The 20749-nt window shown below is 45.1% G+C and overlaps 1 protein-coding gene across 9 annotated transcripts in view; it reads right to left on the bottom strand.

The window, feature by feature from the left end:
- LOC148886001 (junction plakoglobin a-like) overlaps positions 1 to 20749 on the bottom strand; it is a 146669-nt gene that overhangs the window by 86726 nt on the left and 39194 nt on the right. For 2 of the 9 annotated variants that reach the window (XM_089018451.1, XM_089018450.1), the window contains exon 2: positions 1364 to 1418. In XM_089018451.1, coding sequence (XP_088874577.1) covers positions 1364 to 1379 — 16 coding nt within the window. In that variant the 5' untranslated portion in view covers positions 1380 to 1418. Of the gene's footprint in view, positions 1 to 11; positions 521 to 1363; positions 1419 to 20749 lie in introns of those variants that run through there. The other 7 variants (XM_089018448.1, XM_089018449.1, XM_089018445.1 and 4 more) reach the window with 5 other exon arrangements.

Here is a 20749-nt window from a genome sequence, read left to right as displayed (position 1 = left end):
ACTGTCCATACCAATAGAGAGTGTGGAAAAAAGTTGAAGAAGCGTGTCCAGGCAGACTGGAATGGCTGGAGAAAAAAATTCAGACCTGCCAGGAAGGAGACCAAGAGGAAGACCAAAGAGGTTTATGGATGTTGTCAAATAGAACATGAAGATAGCTGGTGTGAGAGAAGAGGATGCACATAACCGGGTTAGATGGAACGACACTGATTTGCTCTGGCGACACCTGAAGGTAAAAGCCGAAAGGAAAAGAAGAATATGTAAAAAAACACTCTGCACTTAAATACAATGAAACTCATTTGGATTTAGTTTTCTGCGATATGAACAAGATACTTCATATTTCACCATAAAGCTAGTATGAAAATTGTAATCTGAATTTGAAAACCAAATCTGACGTTGACACGAGCTTTTGTATTTGCAAGACTGAGTATGAAAATAAACAGACAGAATTTAATCATCAGTGAGGATCAAATACAGGTTCAAAACGAGCATTTTCAAATTCAAATTGTACAGTTCAGATTCACTTATTCAATCATTCAGATTAAAATACACAAATTATACCATTATTCGAACCATTCAACTTCAATGTATGTAATTCAAATTCGGAATACGCTATTCAATTCTCTGGATGGTGAAAAAAAGGGCATGGAGAGGACAAAAATGTGATGGATAGAAAATTGACGCCCAATAACAAGCTGTATTCCGATTTGGACCCTTGTGTTCCCTGTTAAATAAAGTAAAGTGCAGTTTTCCAGTCTGTATGCGGTTATATATGAGGTTCACAAATTATGACAATAAACATATTTTTATAACAATCGTTTTTGAGGTTGTTCTTCTTTTGTTTTTTTTTTTTTTTTTTTGGGGGGGGGGGGCAATTATGGCTCATGAAAGAAGTGGCTTGGTTAAGGTTGAATAAATGCTGACATTGGAAGCTTCTTCTGGCCCAGCATCGGGCCTGAGTAGCCAGATCTGGTTATTCAATGTGGCTCCAATACAGGCCTTATGCGGCCCACATGGTGGTTGCCGGACGCAAGCCACTTCAGGACCGTCTTTCAATGTGGTATGTGGGGCGAGTGCGCTGCCATGTGTGGGCTCGACCTGGGCCAGACCAATTTTGCTGTGTGGGAATGCTCCATGCTCACATGAATAGTGATTACCTTTATGTTTAATCATCTGTAAAGAACTTAATTTACTTGTGGAAAATAATAATCCACATTTTCACTTATTTTCTCAAATGTTACAGACAACCAGGGTAAACAATTCTTCATCTATATGTGTATTTTCTATCCTGTCAATTTGATGTTCTGTGCTGAGGGATTGAAATTAAACAAATGCGAATTTCTTTAAAAGCGTGAAATATACATACTTTGCATTGACATCATGTTTCTCCACTTGCACTTCTGTTTTCACTGACCTTGAACCTGCAAGGAAAAACAGAAGTCATGGTTGGACTCAATAATAAAGTATTTTTTGCAATGTATAAGTGTGTTAATTCATTCACTGCCGGTCATTTTCCAAAGCAGAACTTCTTTCCATTGCCAGTCACGGAAAAGCCGAAACGAAAAGAAGTCAACAGCCAGACCATGTTTTTAAAGTTAATTTGTTTGTTTTCATTATCTTTAAGATACAGTAAACAACTGCATTAACTGTCCTAATATATTACAAATGAATTTTTCCTTTAATACTGAAACCAGAACAGCTTTAAAAATAATAAAAACAGAAAAAAAATAGCAGGCTTCTATCTTCTTTATTCATTTTAATTGTAACCTAAACTTTTACTCACAGACCATCAAGGCCAACACCTAAAAAATATCTCTTTCAACTTTAAACAGGCCATACCATACTTGTCAACCTTGGCTAATAGCTGCCATTATAAATGATTAAAATTCCCGTATAAAAGTTGTAGTACGCCGTACATTATTTGAAATGATAAATATATAATGATATAATATAAGCGCCTTTCAAAACTATCAAAGTCACTTTACAGTCACAAGATACATTTTTCTGTGGGTCAGTAGCGGCAGTCACACTGCCTGACCAGCCGACAATTCCATAGTGGATGGCTGAAGCAACGAGAGAGTCATAGAAAGTCTTCAGGAGTGACCCGTGAACCCCAAAAGACCTCCGTTTCGAAGAATGCGGTTTTGGTAATTTTGGGTGAATGGTTGGATGATCGAAAGAGAGGTGATTAACTCAATAAGACATCAAAGATTAAAGAGGAGGGGAACAGGGTGCAATTGTCAAGAGTAAATTTCAAAGGTGACTGCCGCAAGTCTGCTTTGCTTCCCACAGGACAAGGCTATGTCCTGGAGAGGATATTCGAAAGAAGGACATGAGCCACACCGACGTGGGATGGACAGTTCAGGAGCAATTGAGGATCATCTAGATTCGGCAGGATCGTGAAGTTGATTCCCGGAGCACGTCAAAGAAACACTGGAGCCACATCGATGAATCTCGCAGCCTTTTCCCGATTACATGCTCATCTGTGTCACACCCTGGGGCCTGCTTGCGAAAAAAATTGTTTCTCCTCGATGTCTTGGGAATTACTATCCAATAAACCAGGATGCCATGAAGACTTGATTAATGTAGCGAAATACATGACTTGATTTAGATATTGTTTCCATTTTGTTTGTACATTGTTGTCAATTCTCTGACTTTCCCACACACTTAAAAGGACTACTGGATCTGATTTGCTGTTCTGATCTTACCCCTTTCAATTGAACAGCTAATGAACTTCGTATAACGGACCGTTTCCTTAGCTCATTTAACGTTTCCATCACTCTCTCTCCTCAAACCATCCCACATCATCACTTATCGTAACATCAAAGACATAAAAACTGTCACCCTCATTGCAATGATTGCCACCCTGAATCCGGACTCCAACTCCTCCCCTGATGAACTTATTTTCCGGTACAACGTGGACCTCACGAACACTCTCAATGCCCTTGCTCCTGTAAAGTCCCGGTCTGTCCAATTTACCTGGTCCTCCCCTTGGTTCACTGCTCATCCAAAGTCCACCAAAGCTCCACTAAAACTCGGCAATTTGAAAGACTTTAGAGGAAGACCAGTTTCGCCTTCTTGACCTCACTGCAGCATTTGACACCATTTCTCATCCCATCCTCCTTGACAGACTTTCCTCTATAACAGGGGTCGGGAACCTATGGCTCGCGAGCCATATATGCCTCTTTTGATGATTGCATATGGCTCGCCGATAAAACTAAATACATATTGTCGTTTTTTTCGCCGTTCATTTCCCGTTGGGGCTGCAGTTGGCGGAAAGCGCAATTTTGATTGGATGACACTGACCTAGAATGGCCGAAAGCGCCATTTTGATTGGATGATAGTGGCCGTCAGTTGAAACAGGTAAACGGCCCTTTAAGTCAGCCCGACAGTTAAAAAAAAAAGACGAGTACGCTCCAGCTTGAATGCATCGTAGGATTCGCGATTCGAATTTGCAATGAAACAATACCATCGATGAAACAGTCGAATGTCAGTGATATTTTAACAAGCCCCATGCTAATGTTTAGCATCAATATACTTCTGTGAGAAGTATATTGCAGATAGCAAGTATGGAAGCTAATGAGCCGTGTGCAGGCGAGCTAGCAGTAACTTTGCCTATGGACCCGGCAAGTTGACTTTCATTCCGATCGTTTGGGTGGATGTTTACCAATCATGAGGAACGGTAAACCATTCATGTTAACAGTGAGTACTATCACAAAGTTATTTTAAATAATACATTCTGACATTTTGTTGAAAAGTGGCCGCGTGCGTGCGTCTTTGCGTGCGCGCGGGTATGCGTGTGTGTGTGTTTCTATATATTTTACTTTTATGGCTCTCGTAGTCAAAAAGGTTCCTGACCCCTGCTCTATAAGGATCACTGACACGCCCCTACGCTGGTTCCACTCTTATTTCTCTGCCCGCTCTCACTTTATCCAAATTAACTCCTTCACTTCACAGTCCTCTGCTGTATCTCCTGGTGTGCCCCAAGGCTCTGTCCTTCTGTCCTGGGACTGCTCCTTTTTATCTTTTTATCCTTTTTTACCTACCTTCTTCCCCTTGGCAATATTCTCTGCAAATCTCTCCAGCAAACCCAACACCTCTCTTCCACCTTCTTCCCTATCACTCTGCCTCTCTGAAATTAAATCCTGGTTTGCCCAACTTCACAGCGAAAAAAACTGAAATTCTCCTCGTCGGTACCAAATCCACCTTGAGCAAAGCTAACAGTTTCTCTCTCACTCTTGACAATTCGACCGTTTCTCCCTCCCATCAGGTGAAAACGAGAGGGAATAGAAATTTGAAGGTCAGATAGGTTTGAGGGGGGGGCAAGGTTATGGATAGCTTTAAATGTATAAAGAAACATTTTAAAGTTGATTCTATATTTGACCGGGAGCCAGTGGAGCTCTTGAAGGACGGGGGTGATGTGAGGATGAGTTTCTGGTGATGATCAGGTGTCATTCTTGACAGCACACTATCTTTCCACTCCCATATAAATAACTTAACCCGGTCTGCGTACTTCCACCCATGCAATAATTGTCTTCGCCCGTCTCTCTCTCCTCACACCACTGCTATCCCCATTCATAGCCTCATCACCTCCCGGATTGACTATTGCAATTCACTTCTCTTTGGTGTCCCTCAGAAACTTCTCCACAAACTTCAACTCGTCCAAAATTCTTCAGCCAGGATCATCGCCAGAAACTCATCCTCACATCACCCCCGTAATCCAAGAGCTCCACTGGCACCCGGTCAAATATAGAATCAATTTAAGAAATTTTCTTTAGACATTTAAAGCTATCCATAACATTGATTCCCCCCCCCCCAAACCTATCTGACCTTCTAATTTTTATTCCCTCTCGTTCCCTCCGATCCTCTTCCTCCCTTCGCCTATGTGTGCCCCTCCCCTGCCCGTCTCAACACGATGGGTGACAGAGCCTTCAGCTGCTCTGCCCCCAAACTTTGGAACTCGCTTCCTCCCAACATTCGTAACATCGATTCTCTTCCCACCTTCAAGTCCCATCTCAAAACCCACCTATTTAAAATTGCATTTTCTGTGTAGTTCTCCCTCGTTTCTATTTATAATTGTATTTTATTTATTGCATTCTATTTGTGATTATATTTCATTTATTATAGTTTTATATTGTAGTTTTGTTTTCAAGATGGTGCCCCCCTGTGTGGCTGCCTCCACAGCAGCTCCTTCCCTTTCTTGTCTACTTTTTCATTTTTTTACTTTTCCGTTTTTGATTTGTCTAATTTCGTTCCCTAAACCTACGGAGAGGAGATGGGCATCTTCTCTTTTGCTCATCGCCGTTATTTTTTACTTTTTCACTGCTCCTGTTAACGGGGAATCCACTCGCACGCGGAATCCCATTGTTTACAGTGGAGACCAGCTACTAGCATGGCGGGCTAGTAGCGGACTAGCGGCCGCCGCACCAGACATCCCCGATGAACTGAAGAGGAGGAAACAAGGATGTCGGGCCGGGAAAGATCGCCGCAAAAGAACGAGGAAATACTGACACGTTCTCCCGTCCGTCATCATGGGGAATGTGAGATCGCTCCCGAATAAAATGGACGAGCTGGCGGCGCTAACGCGGCACCAGTGGGAGTACCGGGAAGCCAGCTTGCTACTCGTCACGGAGACATGGCTGTCGGCAATTATTCCGGACGCCCACGCAGAGTTGGAGGGCTTCCAACTCGTACGAGCGGACAGAAATGAAGGCAGCGGTAAGCAGAAAGGAGGGGGGATTGCCGTATTTGTGAATGACAAATGGTGCAACCCTGGGCACATCACGGTGAAGGAAAAACTCTAGACTCGCGACATCGAGCTGCTAGCCGTTAGCCTCCGGCCACATTACCTGCCACGGGAATTCTCACACGTCATAGCCGTGACGACGTACATTCCCCCTACGACAAATGGCGGCGATGCCTCCGATCCCCTCATGACTGTTGTAAACAAGCTGCAAACCCAGTCCCCCAACGCCTTGTTCATCATCTCGGGGGACTTCAATCACGTTTCCCTGAAAGCCTCCCTCCCAACATTCACACAGTATGTAACTTGTGCCACCAGAGACAATAACATATTGGACCTATTTTTTTCAAACGCCAAGGATGCATACAATCCCCGCCCCCCCTCCCCCCTCTCGGAAGAGCAGACCACAACATGGTTTATCTCCAGTCTGTGTACAAACCCCTTGTCCAGAGGCAACCAGCTGTGACCCGCACGATGAGAAGATGGTCTACAGAAGCTGAAGAAGCTCTGCGGGACTGTTTTGACTCAACCAGGTGGGAGCTCTTTACTGAGATTCATGGGGAGGACATTGACTCACTCACCAACACCATCACAGACTACATTAACTTTTGTGAACAAAACACCGTACCCACCAGGACTGTGCGGTGTTTTGCCAACAACAAATCATGGATTAATCCCGACATAAAAGTCCTCCTGAAGGAGAAGAAAAGGGCTTTTGTGTCGGGCAACAGAGAGGAACTGAAGGCCGTGCAGATCCAACTGTGGAGGAAGATCAGAGAGGGGAAGATGGCCTACAGGATGAAAATGGAGGAGCAGCTGCAAGCCAGCAATGTCGCTGGTGTCTGGAAGGGCCTGAAAAACATCTCAGGCCACAAAAGCCCAGTGACATTGAACGAAAAAGACAAGGACTGGGCAGATGAACTCAACCGCTTTTTCAATCAGTTTGACGAGACGCCAGCCGCCCCCGGCCCACCGTCAACTTCACCTGTAGCTGCTCCTGCACCAACTCTCACTGTGGCCTTACCCTCCCTGCCCCCTCTCACGACCAGCTTTCCACAACCAACATCTGCCCTCCCAACCGTTGCCAAACCCTCAGCCGTCACTCTGCCTCCTGGTTCCTGCCAGTCTGTCACAGCTGCGCAGGTGAGGAACCAACTGAGGAGGATGCAGGTGAGGAAGGCAGCAGGTCCGGATGATATCAGTTCCCGACTCCTAAAGACCTGCTCCGACCAGCTGTGTGTCATTGTCCAGCACCTGTTCAACCTGAGCCTGAAGCTGGGCAGAGTTCCACAGCTGTGGAAAACATCATGCCTGGTCCCAGTGCCCAAGATTGCCAACCCAAAAGAGGTCAACAGCTACAGACCGGTGGCGCTGACGTCTCACCTGATGAAGACGCTGGAGAGACTCGTCCTCGCCCACCTGCGACCGCTGGCAAGCTCATCGCTGGACCCGCTACAGTTTGCCTACCAGCCCAGCATCGGTGTGGAGGATGCCATCATCTACCTCCTCCATACGGCGTTGCTGCACCTGGAGAATGCTGGGAGCACGGTGAGGATCACATTCTTCGATTTCTCCAGTGCCTTCAACACCATCCAGCCAAGTCTACTGGGGGACAAGCTGCAGCATGCCGGAGTCGACCATCACCTCACATCCTGGATTACAGATTACCTCACAAACAGGCCACAGTACGTGAGAATAAAGAACTGTGAGTCGGGCAGGCTTCTCTACAGCACCGGAGCGCCGCAGGGAACAGTCCTGGCTCCATTCCTCTTCACCCTCTACACCTCGGACTTCAATTACAACACCCCAACCTGCCACCTTCAGAAGTTCTCTGACGACTCAGCTATTGTCGGCCTCATTACAGAGGGAGACGATAGAGAGTACAGGGGACTGACAAAGGACTTTGTGGACTGGTGCCAGCAGAATCACCTCCAGATCAACACAGGGAAAACCAAGGAGCTGGTGGTGGACTTCTGCAGGAAACAATCCTCATCTGCACCATTGAACATCCAGGGTTCGGACATTGAGAGGGTGACCTCCTACAAGTACCTGGGTGTTACTCTCAACAATAAACTGGACTGGTCAACAAACACGGATGCCCTAATCAAAAAGGGACAGAGTCGCCTCTTCCTACTCAGGAAACTGAGGTTCAGGGGTCACTCCTAAAGACTTTCCAAAGTGCCTTGTCAAGCGGGCCAGTTCTGTCGTGGGCTGCTCGCTGGACTCTCTGGAGGAGGTGGGCAACAGACGGACTCTAGCTAAACTAAAGGCTATGATGGACAGCCCCTCCCACCCCCTCCTGCCCACCCTGACAGCACTGGGTAGCTCCTTTAGCCAGAGACTATTACACCCGCGCTGCAAGAAGGAGAGGTACCGCCGCTCGTTCCTACCGACTGCTGTCAGGCTTCACAATTCTCAATGATCACATGTGAAAAAAAGAAAAAAACAAAAAACAAACCTGGACACTTGTAAATATGGGTTGTTGCAATATATCAAAATGCATTTCTTGATTCTGCACTATGTACAGTTTTTCTCATGGAACAGTTTTGCACATTTACATCTGCACAGTATACAGTTGACACTTTATTTTGTTATGCTTAGAATATCTTGTTTTCTATCCTTTCACCCCCACCCCTACCCCATCCCTTTTCAATTGCTGCTGTGGACTGCAAATTTCCCCATTGTGGGACGAATAAAGGTATTCTGATTCTGATTCTGAGTACCTATGCTTGTCTGTGACTGTAAAGTGTCCTTGAGAGCTTTGAAAGACGCTTAAAATGTAATGTAATGTATTATTATTAATATTATTATTATTATTATTATTATTATTATTATTATTATATTATTATTATTATTATTACTGCTCACAGGGACATTTACACAGCTCACCTCACCCATTACAAGGACTACACGGGCTCAACAAAATCATTCAACCCCTTATCTCTCTCCCACCACACTTTTATTCCTCTGACACCTGCAATGCTCTGCTTCTGTTTTTAATGAAAAGATCAACAAAATCCACCAGCACCTCGGCTCCCCTGTACCCCTCCCCTCCCCCAACCTTTATTATTATTATTAATTATCGCTCAATAATTTTAGACTTCATCATCAAGTCCAATAATTTCTCCTGTCAGCTTAACACTCTCCATACAATCCTGATCAAATCCTGCTTACCCTCTCTCCTCCCTTTTATTTTATTATTATTATTCACTCATCATAATCCACTGGAATTGTTGCTGTCCCACTCAAAACCACAGCTGTCACTCCAATCCTGAAAAAACCTGGCTCTGATCCCAATGATTTCAAAAACCTACGTCCAATTTCTCATCTTTCATTCATCGCTAAAATTCTTGAAAAAAAATGTTGCCTCCCAGCTTCACTCTCACCTCACTCACAATAACCTCTACAAACAATTCCAGTCTGGTTTCCGTCCCCGCCACAGCACTGAATCGTCCATCATAAAAAATCACTCATGATCTTATAATAATATCCATCCATCCATTTTCTGTACCGCTTATTCCTCATTAGGGTCGTGGAGGGTGCTGGAGCCTATCTCAGCTGTCTTCGGGCACAAGGCGGGGGACACCCTGAATTGGTTGCCAGCCAATCGCAGGGCACACAAAGACATACAACAGTCACTCTCACACCTAGGGACAATTTGGAGTGGTCAATCTGCCTGCCATGCACGTTTTTGGAGTGTGGGAGGAAACCGGAGGACCCGGAGAAAACCCACGCGGGTCCGGGGAGAACATGCAAACTCCACACAGGGAGGCCGAACCGGCGACCTCTGCACTGTGGGGCCGGTGTGCTAACCACTCGACTACCGGGCCGCCCTTATAATAATAATAATAATAATAACTATATTAATCATACATTTAATTTCAAGCGCCTTTCAGAATACCCAAGGACCTAATGATCTTCTCATGGCATCAAATGCCAGTTCCCTCTCTATTCTCATCCTTCTCGACCTGTCCACAGCTTTTGACATTTCTCACCCCATCCTGCTCAACAGACTTTCCACTCTAGGCATCACGCACACCCCACTTTGCTGGTTTCACTCCTATCTCACTGGCCGCTCACAGTTTATCCAAATTAACTCATTCACTTTACCGTGCTCTCCTGTGTCTTCTGGTGTGCCTCAAGGCTTTACCCTGGAGCCCCTTCTCTTTATTACCTACCTTCTTCCCCTTGGCGATATCTTCCGCAATTTTGGCATTCACTTTCACTGCTTCACGGATGACACCCGACGCCTCTCTTCCACCTGCATCCCTTACACTTTGCCTCTCAGAAATTATGTCCTAGTTTTACGATAACTTCCTCAAACTTAACAGCGAAAAAACTGAACTTCTCTTTGTTGGTACCAAATCCACCCTACACAAAGCAAACTGTTTCTCTCTCCCATTGACCGTGCTACCATGTCCCCCTCCCTTCAGGTCAAGAGCGTGGGTGTCATCCTCGATAGCTCACTATCTTTCCACTCCCATATAAATAACATAACTCGGTTTGCATATTTCCTCCTCCGTAATGTCAATCGTCTTTGTCTCTCTCGCACCCTTCACACTGCTATCCTTATCCACCTCGTCACCTCCCGTATCGACAATTGTAGCTCATTTCTTTTCAGTGTCAATTAAAAACTTCTCCATAAACTCCAACTCGTCCAAAATTCCTCAGCCCGGATCATCGTTAAAACCCCATCCTTTCACGACATCACCCTGTCCTCCAGCAGCTCCACTGGCTCCCTGTTAAACTGGGGTGCAGAGCTTTCAGCCGCACTGTCCCAAACTAACTTTCACCTAATATTGACTCCCTTCCTACTTTGAAATCCTACCTCAAAACCCATCTGTTTAAAATTGCATTCATAGTCTAGTTTAATCAGCTATTTTATTATTTATCATTTTATATCTTGTTTTATTGTTCTGTGTATTGTTCTTTTAATTGTAAAGTGTCCTTGGGTGTTCAGAAAGGCGCTTGTAAATTAAATGTATTATTATTATTATATTATGTGATGTTATTTTTTTCTTCTTTATTTACCTATGCCAATGTCAAGGAGGATATGTTTTAAATTAGATATCACTGGATAGATATTAGATATTGGATAAAGATAATATAGATTTCTTACTCAGAAAACTGTGCTCCTGACTCAATGTCTATTTGGAGCTGGTCCATTAGAATGGCTGGAGTTGTTGGGAGTGGCACTTCTCGACAAACTCCAAAACCACCAGCATGGTCATCAGCCACTGAGTTGTGCTGTTGTTACCAGTGCAGCACCAAAAATATTTACTGGTAATTGAATCAATATTTGCAATTCAACATTTCACCTTGAAGAGGCGCAGGGACTTAGTCGAGTCCCTTGCGCCCTCAACAGGATAGAAGCTTAAGTCGATTGGGAGAACATGTTCATTATTAAAGTTGCAGCTAAAAATGTTTGCAGAAGAGCACCTTTTTTACTGAAGCATATAGGGGAAAAATAGCCTATGTTCACATACAGGTGATCAGTGTCGGCCATCCCCAAGTCTGTTTTTCACAATTAGAATTCCTTCTAAAATGTGACTTCTACTCCTGACACAGCACAGCAATTTATAAATGTGTTTTTCTTTATGATACCTTTTGTGACTAGTATAATTTACACTCCAAAGAAACCTGGAGTCTAAAAAGTCAGTTTATGACGTTCAGTAGCATTCATGGTAATTGCCTCGGGGAATTGCCTGGAAAAATTAATTATTAATTAATAACTAATACATCACTAGCCGAATAAATACTAAATACTAAATAAATCCTGAAGTAAGCTGTTTGATGTTTGATGATGTCCCAGTGAAAAGCCTTCATTCTGAAGCCCAAAATAGCAGCAGCAAAAATAAGATTCAGCTACAATAAAAATATTCAAGTCATTTGTCTATATAAGTGACAGTGATATCATGGGAAATAAAAAATGCTTTACATACTTGAACAAACACGTTAAAATATAGGCATAACAAATAGTGATCTAACCACGATTTGTTTAACGTTATTCTCTGAAGTCATTATGTACTTGTCAAGTAGTTTATATTCTCGTTCTGTATTTTTTCTGGCTCCTTGTATTCGCCAGCTCCTTTTGTTGAACACTTTTCGGTCCTTTTTTTCCCTTACCATTTATCTCAGTCTGCATTTGTGGGATGCACATTCCATTTGGTCTGCGATCAGACCCCAGATTCATGTCAATGATCACACATTCATGTAGGAATGTAAGACATATAAATTGCGCATGCACATTGGCACATGCAGTGACGTGCAGTCAGGGGAGGCAGGTGAGGCCCTTAGTTCTGTGTACATAAATATAAATTACCACTACATTCACCGGTCAAATATGCTTGATTTTTTTTTTTTTACGATAGGATCAGAACATTTTCATCAAATGGTGAGTAGTTTTACTTTATGTGAATGTTACTGTGCCAATGACCATTATATATTTGTATTTGTGGTGTGTTACCTCCGGGTTGAGTGAATGCTGGCATGTCTGGCTGCCGCTGCTCACCCACAGAAAAACGTATCCTATGACTGTAAAGTGTCCTTGAGAGTTTTGAAAAGCGCTTATAAATGAAATATATAATGATTATAATAATGATGATGCTGATGCTGATGATGATGATGATGATGATGATGATGATGATGATGATGATGCTGATGCTGATGATGAAGATGATGATGATGATGATGATGATGATGATGATGATGATGATGGATGATGACGATGGATGATGATGATAATCACAATCATAATCATCTTTATTGCCAAGTATGTAGAACACACAAGGAATTTGTTTCCGGTAGAACATGTTGCACTAGTATCATCATCAAAAGATTGCAAAGAGGCACTATCCAGTTCTATTTGGGTTACTGTTTAAATAGTTGTGCACTTTAGGTCATTTTTATTGGTGTTTTGCGTTTGACTAAAAATATCAGCCTGCGTGTTATGGGTATTTTAGATGCTATAAAACGTTTTTCTGATGTCAATTAGGAGACAAAAAATGGTGTCGGTTGTCCTTTAATAATCCCACAATGGGGAAATTTGTCGTGCAGTACATCTAATCCAATCCAATATTTGTTGGAAGGGCTGCGCATGGCCCTTCCAACGGCGGTGGTAAAATAAACATTTTACAAGGATATACTGAAGGGCAAAAGCTTGGAAGGCAAGAATTAGGAGCGAAAAAAAGGATTCCAGGGAAACCGCCCATCTGAAGGACCCAGTTATATTTCTTTGCAGAAAACTCTTGGGATATCAATAGAGTATATTCACGTTCGTCATAAACATATTTATTCCTCCTCCTTTTCAGCCAATCACTTGAAGGACTTTGTCATTACAGGTCGGCCATGCGCCTCTTGCACCTAGTGGGTAGCCAAACACTGTGACTTTTTCAGCCCCCCACATGGTAATTATTTTCTTGCTTATGTTTTTGTATTTCTTGATTTTCTCCTCATCAGTTTTTGTCAAGGGGCAGCCTGTTGTTTCGTAGCCAACTGTTACGTTGATTATCAACAATGTTGTCTCTTTCATCACAACTATGTCAGCTATGTTCAATTTGCATTTGTTGTTCCGTACTTCTCTTTCTACTTTCCACTATACAAGCCAATGTTTGATCTGCCACGAATTCACTAGTTGATATTTGACCTCCCACTACTTAATTTGTGCAAGAAATCATAGACCACTAGTTAACATGATAACAACAATACACATTTTACTAGTTAACACTTTTTAATATTATAAACTAGTAAGACTTTGAACCTGCTGATATTTTTATTTTACTATGCTTCGAATATCTTGTTTTTCTATGCGTTAACCCCCTCCCCCCACCCCATCCCCTTTGAAATTGCTGCTGTGGACCGCAAATTTCCCCATTGTGGGACGAATAAAGGTTTTCTGATTCTGACTTTGAACCTCACTAGTTTGGTCCAGTGGGCTAGTAGTTCACCAAAAAGCTGACTAGCTGGGAAGCTGTCACTCTCGTGTGCTTCCAGGTGACGTTAGAATTTTGTCAAACCCAGTTGGACAAAAGTGGCACTAGTTGCCAAAATGAATGACGAGTCAGAGTTTGTATGCAACTAATATGATAAAGTGCATCACTAGTCTTACAAAATGTCCAACTGGTGCTGAGAAAGAACGGACACGTGTAACACACTGCCTGATATCAGGGATGTGGAATAAAACATCTCATACCCAAAGACAGTTGAGCTATGTTCAAGATCACCTGTGCAACAATTGCCAGGTTCAATCACAGTTTATTCCGAAACATAAATAGTTTACCACTCAAAACAATGATTAAGTATTGTTATACAGTAACACATTTCATGTGAACCAACCCCTAAAATGTATCCACATAGTTCAGACTTTCAACATTTTTCCATTGTTTCTTGCCAAAATGGTGGATAAAGCAGTGATTCGACCAATCAGCTATTTATTGTTAGTCACAAACATCAATCAACCGCAGACCATACTTTGTAACCTGCAGCCTGGACAGTGTGTGTGTGTGTGCGTGTGCGCGTGTGTGCGTGTGTGTGTGTGTGTGTGTGTGTGTGTGTGTGTGTGCGTGTGCGCGCGCGTGTGTGTGTGTGTGTGTGTGTCTGTGCGCCTCGGTGCCTGGATTGGGATCACCACCTTATCCTGGTGAGGCACTTTGCGCGTCTCGATGACCCCGAGAGCTATGTCGGCCGGAGTCTTGCACTCCTCGCAGGGTCCGCCAAGCCGGACAGGTCGAAGGGTAGAGGCCAGGCAAAGAGTGATCCAAAACCCACACCCGGGGGTAGGCATAAGCGGAGACCAACAAACTGGACTTCAGGCAGCCCCCTGCAACTCCTGCCAGAAAATTGTCATCATGAGCAATGTTCCCTCTAATTTTTCCTGTGTCTGAGCAGACACACAAGCTCCCCGAGCACACTCAGGACCACTGTGAGCAACATAAGATGTATATGGTGTACCTGAACAGCGCGTATGGGCACAAATCGAATCACAAAAAAAAGTTCAGCATTGCTTCGTGGAACGCCGCATGCTGTTGGACCCGGCGCAAACTGCTGAGAGGCCCTACCGGAGGCTAGCACTTGTAGCCATGGAGCTCACAATATACAACATTGACTGCAGCGCTCAGCGATACCAGACTATCGGTGGAGAAGATTCCCTGACAGAGGTTGATGCAGGGTATACCTTCTTCTGGAAAGGGGTCCCCGAAGGCAATCACCGTATCCATGGAGCTCCTGCAATACATTCCAGAATGCCCTATCGGCACCAATGAAAGGCTGATGACCTGGTGCATTCCCTTGGCAAAGGGATGCTTCGCTACACACTCATCAGTGCTTACGCACCAACTCTGGATACCAACCACAATGTCAAGGACGAGTTCTACAGAGCTCTGGACACCATCCTGCAGAAAACTCGGGCCACGGATAAGCTTCTAGTCATGGGAGATTTCAATGCCAGGGTGGGCATGGAACACCTTGTGTGGAAGAAAGTTATTGGCCAGCATTGAGTGGGATAGATGAACACCAACGGCCTTCGGCTCCTCTCCCTCCGTGGAGAACATCAGCTGGTCATTACAAACACCATCTTCCAAATGAAAAACAGATTTAAGACCACTTGGCAGCATCCGCGCTCCAAACATTGGCACCTCCTGGACGATTTGATTGTCCGTCAAAAGGTCATAAAGGATGTACTCATCACCTGTGCCAAGCGTGGACCACCATATAGTCAGATCAAAACACCTTATCCCCGTCGCCCAAGGACAACTCCCAATTGAACGCTCTGCTGCACAGCATTGACCAAGCCAACCATCAACGTCTCCTTGCTGAAAACCTCGACAAGATCCCAGAGGACAACTGGCAAGCTCTGTTATTTACAGAACAGTCTTGGAAGTGCTTTGACAGTCAAGGAGACGGCATCAAGATCGGTTCGATTCAAACTCGGATGAGATACGGTCCCTTCAAAAAGCAAAACATGAGGCCCACAAAACTCTCCTGTCCTACTCCACATCTCTCACCCGGAAAGCAATCTTTACTGCAGCAAGGGAGCAACCCAGAAGGCACATGAGATCCAATATCTGGCAGACTGTAAGTGGCCCTAGAAAGCAAACACTTGCTCCAGTGCAATCTGTGGATAGCTCTGCGCTCCTTAAGGACCGCCATGAGATCCTTGCTCGCTGGGGAAAGCATTGTGAGATGGTTCTCAACACCACCAACCCCGTAAACTCAAAAATTCTGGACAATCTTCCAGACCTTCCGCTAATCACAAGCCTCGACACCCCACCATATTTTCTGAGACCTGGCAAGCCACCAAGAGCCTTAAGAACAACAAAAGTTCTGGACCTGATGGCATCCCTGCGGAAGTTTATAACACGGAGGTTATCTCCTCACGCGCCGTCTGCACCTCCTTATACATAACATCTGGGAACATGGGAAGCTCCCACAGGACTGGAAGGATGCCAACACCATTGTAGTCTACACAAAGAAAGGGGACAAAACAGCCTGTGGGAACAGCCGAGGAATCTCTCTCCGTTCCACCACAGGGAAAATGATGTCCAAAATCATGCTCAGCAGGCTGGTCAAGCATGCCTCAGAGTCTGTGCTTCCAGAAACGCAGTGAGTGTGCCTTCCGGAAGACAAGATCCACCACAGATATGATTTTTGTATTAAGGCAGCTTATAGAGAAGAACAGAGAACATTGCCTGGACCTCTACATAGCCTGCATAGATCTCAACAAAGCCTTTGACACTGTCAATTGTGAGTTGCTATGGAAACACCTCTCCAAACTTGGGGTACCACACAAGTTTTTCTGCATCCTCCAGCAGCTTCATGATGGGATGCAAGCCAGAGTACTTTGGAGAGCTCCAGTCAGAGCTCTTCGGGGGAGCGCTGGGGTGAAGCAGGTCTGTGTCTTGGCTCCAATGCTCTTTAACATCCTACTCTCTGCTGTCACGTGCCTATTTCACAAAGGCATCAGACATGAAGATGGCATCCATATGGAGTACCGCCTCGATGGAAACCTCTTCAACATCAGATGGCTCCAGGCCCACACAAAGACAAATATCTGCCACATCTGTGAACTTCAGTATGCTGATGGCTGTGCTGTACTAGCTCACGGCTCAGAATCTATGCAGCATGCTCTTAACACCATTTCTAGCTTGTACCAGTCTTTTGGTCTACAGATCAACATAAAAAAAACGGAGCTCATGTTCCAACCTGTGACTCCAACTCCCACACCACCCAGCCTTCACATCCATGGAATTTCACTAAATATAGTTGATCACTTTGCCTACCTTGGCTAAACTTTGTCTCCCAATTCCTTCCTTGACCTTAAAGTACACAAACATATAAATAAAGTCTTGTCATCCTTTGGTCGGCCACGCAGCAGAGTCTTTGCAAACCGACACCTGAGAATTGGAACCAAGATTGCCGTATACAACGCAGTATGTCTCTCCACTCTCCTGTATGGGGCAGAAACATGGACTACATACCGCTGGCACATTACTAACCTTGAGGCCTTCCACATCCGCAGCCTGCAGAAAATTCTTGGCCTGTCCTGGGTAGATCGAGTTCCCCACTCAGACATCCTTCAGTGCACAAATTCCATCGGCATGGAAGCAGCAGTTGCAAAGAAACATCTCTGGTGGATTGGACACACAATCTGCATGCCCGATCAATGCCTGCCCCGCCAATTCCTCAATGGACAGCTGAGAGACGCAAAGCGTTCTGCAGGGGGGCAAAAGCGACACTTCAAGGACTACACCAGGCACCTCCTCAAACGAGCCAACATCAATACCGCGCAACTCGAAACTTTGGCATCCAACCGACAAACCTGACAGACCACTTATGCCAGGGTTGTCTCTGAAATACACCGAATCAATCAAGACAGACAATGAGAGAGACACACTCAACGGCCCAAGCGGGCGGCTGGTCGCTCCCTGGCATCTGGCCTCCCAGTTCCATCTGCAGATGTGTCTGCAGCTCAAGTAATGGGCTCTACCCCCAGGAGAAATGGCACCAGCGACAGCATCGCTAACCCCCACCCTTCCACAATCCCCCCACCTCCAACATTCCCCTTCGTTGGAGCAAGCGTCATCATCACTTATAATGGACAGCTAGAAACGTGTGTGTGTGTGTGTGTGTGTGTGTGTGTGTGTGTGTGTGTGTGTGTGTGTGTGTGTGTGTGTGTGTGTGTGTGTGTGTGTGTGTGTGTGTTGTCGTTTGTGCGCCACGGTGGGGACATCAACCTGACTGCACACAGCCCGGTGGGGACTCGTCTACCCGTGGGGACCTAATATGAGGTCCCCACGGGCAAATTGCTCTGAGAGACTGCAAAATGAGGTCCCCACGGGCAAATTGCTCCGAGAGACTTGAAACCAGAAGAGCAATTGCCACATAAGGTGCTTTATGGCCAGCTCCATCTCGGCCGTCGCCTGGCAGGAGGCCCCAAAAAACACTATAAAGACCAGGTGAAGACTGCCATGAAAAAATGCGGCCTGAACCCGACCGACCCAGCTGGAGGACATTGCAGCTCAACGCTCCATCTGGCGGCAGCTCCTCCAACAAGGCATACAGAAACTTAAGGAAGATCGAGGTGACCGACGGACCACGAAACGTCAAAGGATACATCAGGGGTCACCAACGCTGTGCCCGCGGGCACCAGGTCGCCCCTAAGGACCACATGAGTCGCCCGCAGGCCTGTTCTAAAAATAGCTCAAATAATGCCACTGAACACCGGTAATAAATAATACACCATGTTTTTTTTTTGTTTTTTTTCCTCCAACCATACGCTTTCGCGCTTTGACTACCGACAGGCAACCATATAAAAAAAACGCCTTGAAAAGTGTTTAATATAAATCAACTTTGACCTAGTATAGTTGAAAGGTCAGTAATGTGGGCATGCATAAACCGCGGAGTTTGTGGAGAGCTAGCGGGGGCAGCGAGAACGAGAGGAGTTAACCCCAAAAATGGCTGAAAAAAGAAAGAAAACGTATCATTTTCACGATGACTGGGAGGTAGAGTTTTTTTTTTTACCACTGTGAAAGGATCCTGCGTGTGTATTATTTGCGGGGCGACTGTGGCGAGGGCAAAGCGGCACAATGTGGAGAGACATTTCACAACGTGTCACAAAAGCTACCATGCTAACTACCCACCGGGCAGCGCACTACGAGTGGAAAAATCCCATGAGTTAAAAGCAGTGTTGCGCAAACAGCAGTCTTTTTTCACGAGACCGGTTAAAAACTCCCAAAAAGCAACAGAAGCCTCGTTTAGAGCTACGGAATTCTTGATAAAGAAAAAGAAAGCTTTTTCAGATGGGGAGGTTGTCAAGGAAGCAATGATGTTAATTGCTAAAACTATACTTAAAGACGAGAAGTATGGAACCGATGTACTCTCCACTCTCTCCGATGTTCAACTCGGCGCAACTACAATGGTAATAAGAGTTTCGGCGATGTCTGGGAACTTGGCAGACCAGCTCGACCGGGATCTGGCGAGATGCAGGTGGTTTAGCATCCAGTGTGACGAGTCGGTGGACAGTAGCAGTACGGCGCAGCTGATGGTCTTCATCCGGATGGTGTTTGATGACTTCTCCACCGAAGAAGAACTTCTGATAATACTACCCCTGAAGACAACTACGAGGGGAGTTGACATCTATAACGCGGTCAAGGAGTTTTTGGTGGAGAAAAAGGTGCCGCTGGAAAAGCTAGTATCAATGACTACAGATGGGACTCCTGCTATGGTCGGCCGACACACAGGATTCATCGCTCTCTCTAAAGGTGACTCAAACTTCCCAAACTTTCTGCATTACCACTGCATTATTCACCAGCAGGCCTTGTGTGCAAAAGTGATCGGCGTTGAGCACGTAATGACTCCCGTCGTAAAGATCATTAACAGCATCCGCTCCAAAGCTAAACAGCACAGAACATTCAAGGAACGTTTGGAGGAGCTGTCAGCTGAATATGGTGACCTGCTACTACACACAGAAATACGATGGCTCAGCAGGGGACGGATTTTGCTTCGTTTTTTGTCACTTTTGGGTGAAATCAAAGAGTTCATGCAGTCCAGAGGTGAGGACACCTCGCTGCTGGAGGACACTGAGTGGACACTTGATCTTGCATTTTTGACAGACATTACTGGGAAACTGAGCAGTTTGAACATTGAGCTGCAAGGCAAAGGTAAAACCATTACTGATATGATTAGTGCTTTAAATGCATTTAAAGCTAAGATAAACATTTTCTCTGTGCACTTACAGAGAAAAAAGGCGCTGCACTTTCCCTCTGTGCAGATGATGCTGAAAGACAATGCTTCTGCATCTGAGGCCTTTGACAAAGTTGCAGAAAAGTACTCTCAGGTCATAAACAGAGTTGGGCAAGAGTTTGAGAACAGGTTTTGTGACCTCGATCAGCTTGAGCCACGTGTGTCGTTCATTTCTAATCCTTTCATGAACGTGGACATATCATGTGTTGCTGAACAGTTAAGTGCAACAGCCCAACGCTCCGTTTCCCAGTTCTCGTCTGTACAACGTCTCCCAACCCGAACAACAGGCTCTCCGGGACTACATTGACTCTTCGCTCGCGGCCGGGCTCATTCGGCCATCACGGTCACCTTTGGGAGCGGGGTTCTTTTTTATCACTAAGAAGGATAAATCGTTGCGTCCGTGCGTGGACTATCGGGGACTCAACGAAATAACTATAAAGAACAAATACCCGCTCCCACTGATTGACTCCGCCTTCGCGTCCCTCCAGGCCGCGACCATCTTCACTAGACTGGACCTCCGGAGCGCTTATCATCTTGTTCGGGTCAAAGAGGGGGATGAATGGAAGACCGCATTTAAGACACCTCTGGGACACTTCGAGTACTTGGTGATGCCGTTTGGTCTCACCAATGCACCCGCTGTGTTCCAGAACCTTATTAATGATGTCTTGAGGGATTTTCTGAATATTTTCTGTTTTGTATATTTGGACGACATTTTAATTTTTTCAGAGTCCCTTGAGGCACATCGCCAGCACGTCCGGCTAGTTCTGCAGC

This window comes from Hippocampus bargibanti, linkage group LG17 (assembly GCF_051943395.1).
Source record: "Hippocampus bargibanti isolate YZ-2025 linkage group LG17, ASM5194339v1, whole genome shotgun sequence".
Lineage (NCBI taxonomy): Eukaryota > Metazoa > Chordata > Actinopteri > Syngnathiformes > Syngnathidae > Hippocampus > Hippocampus bargibanti.
The sequence above is the reverse complement of the archived record's forward strand: the minus strand, read 5'-3'. Positions and strand labels throughout refer to the sequence as shown.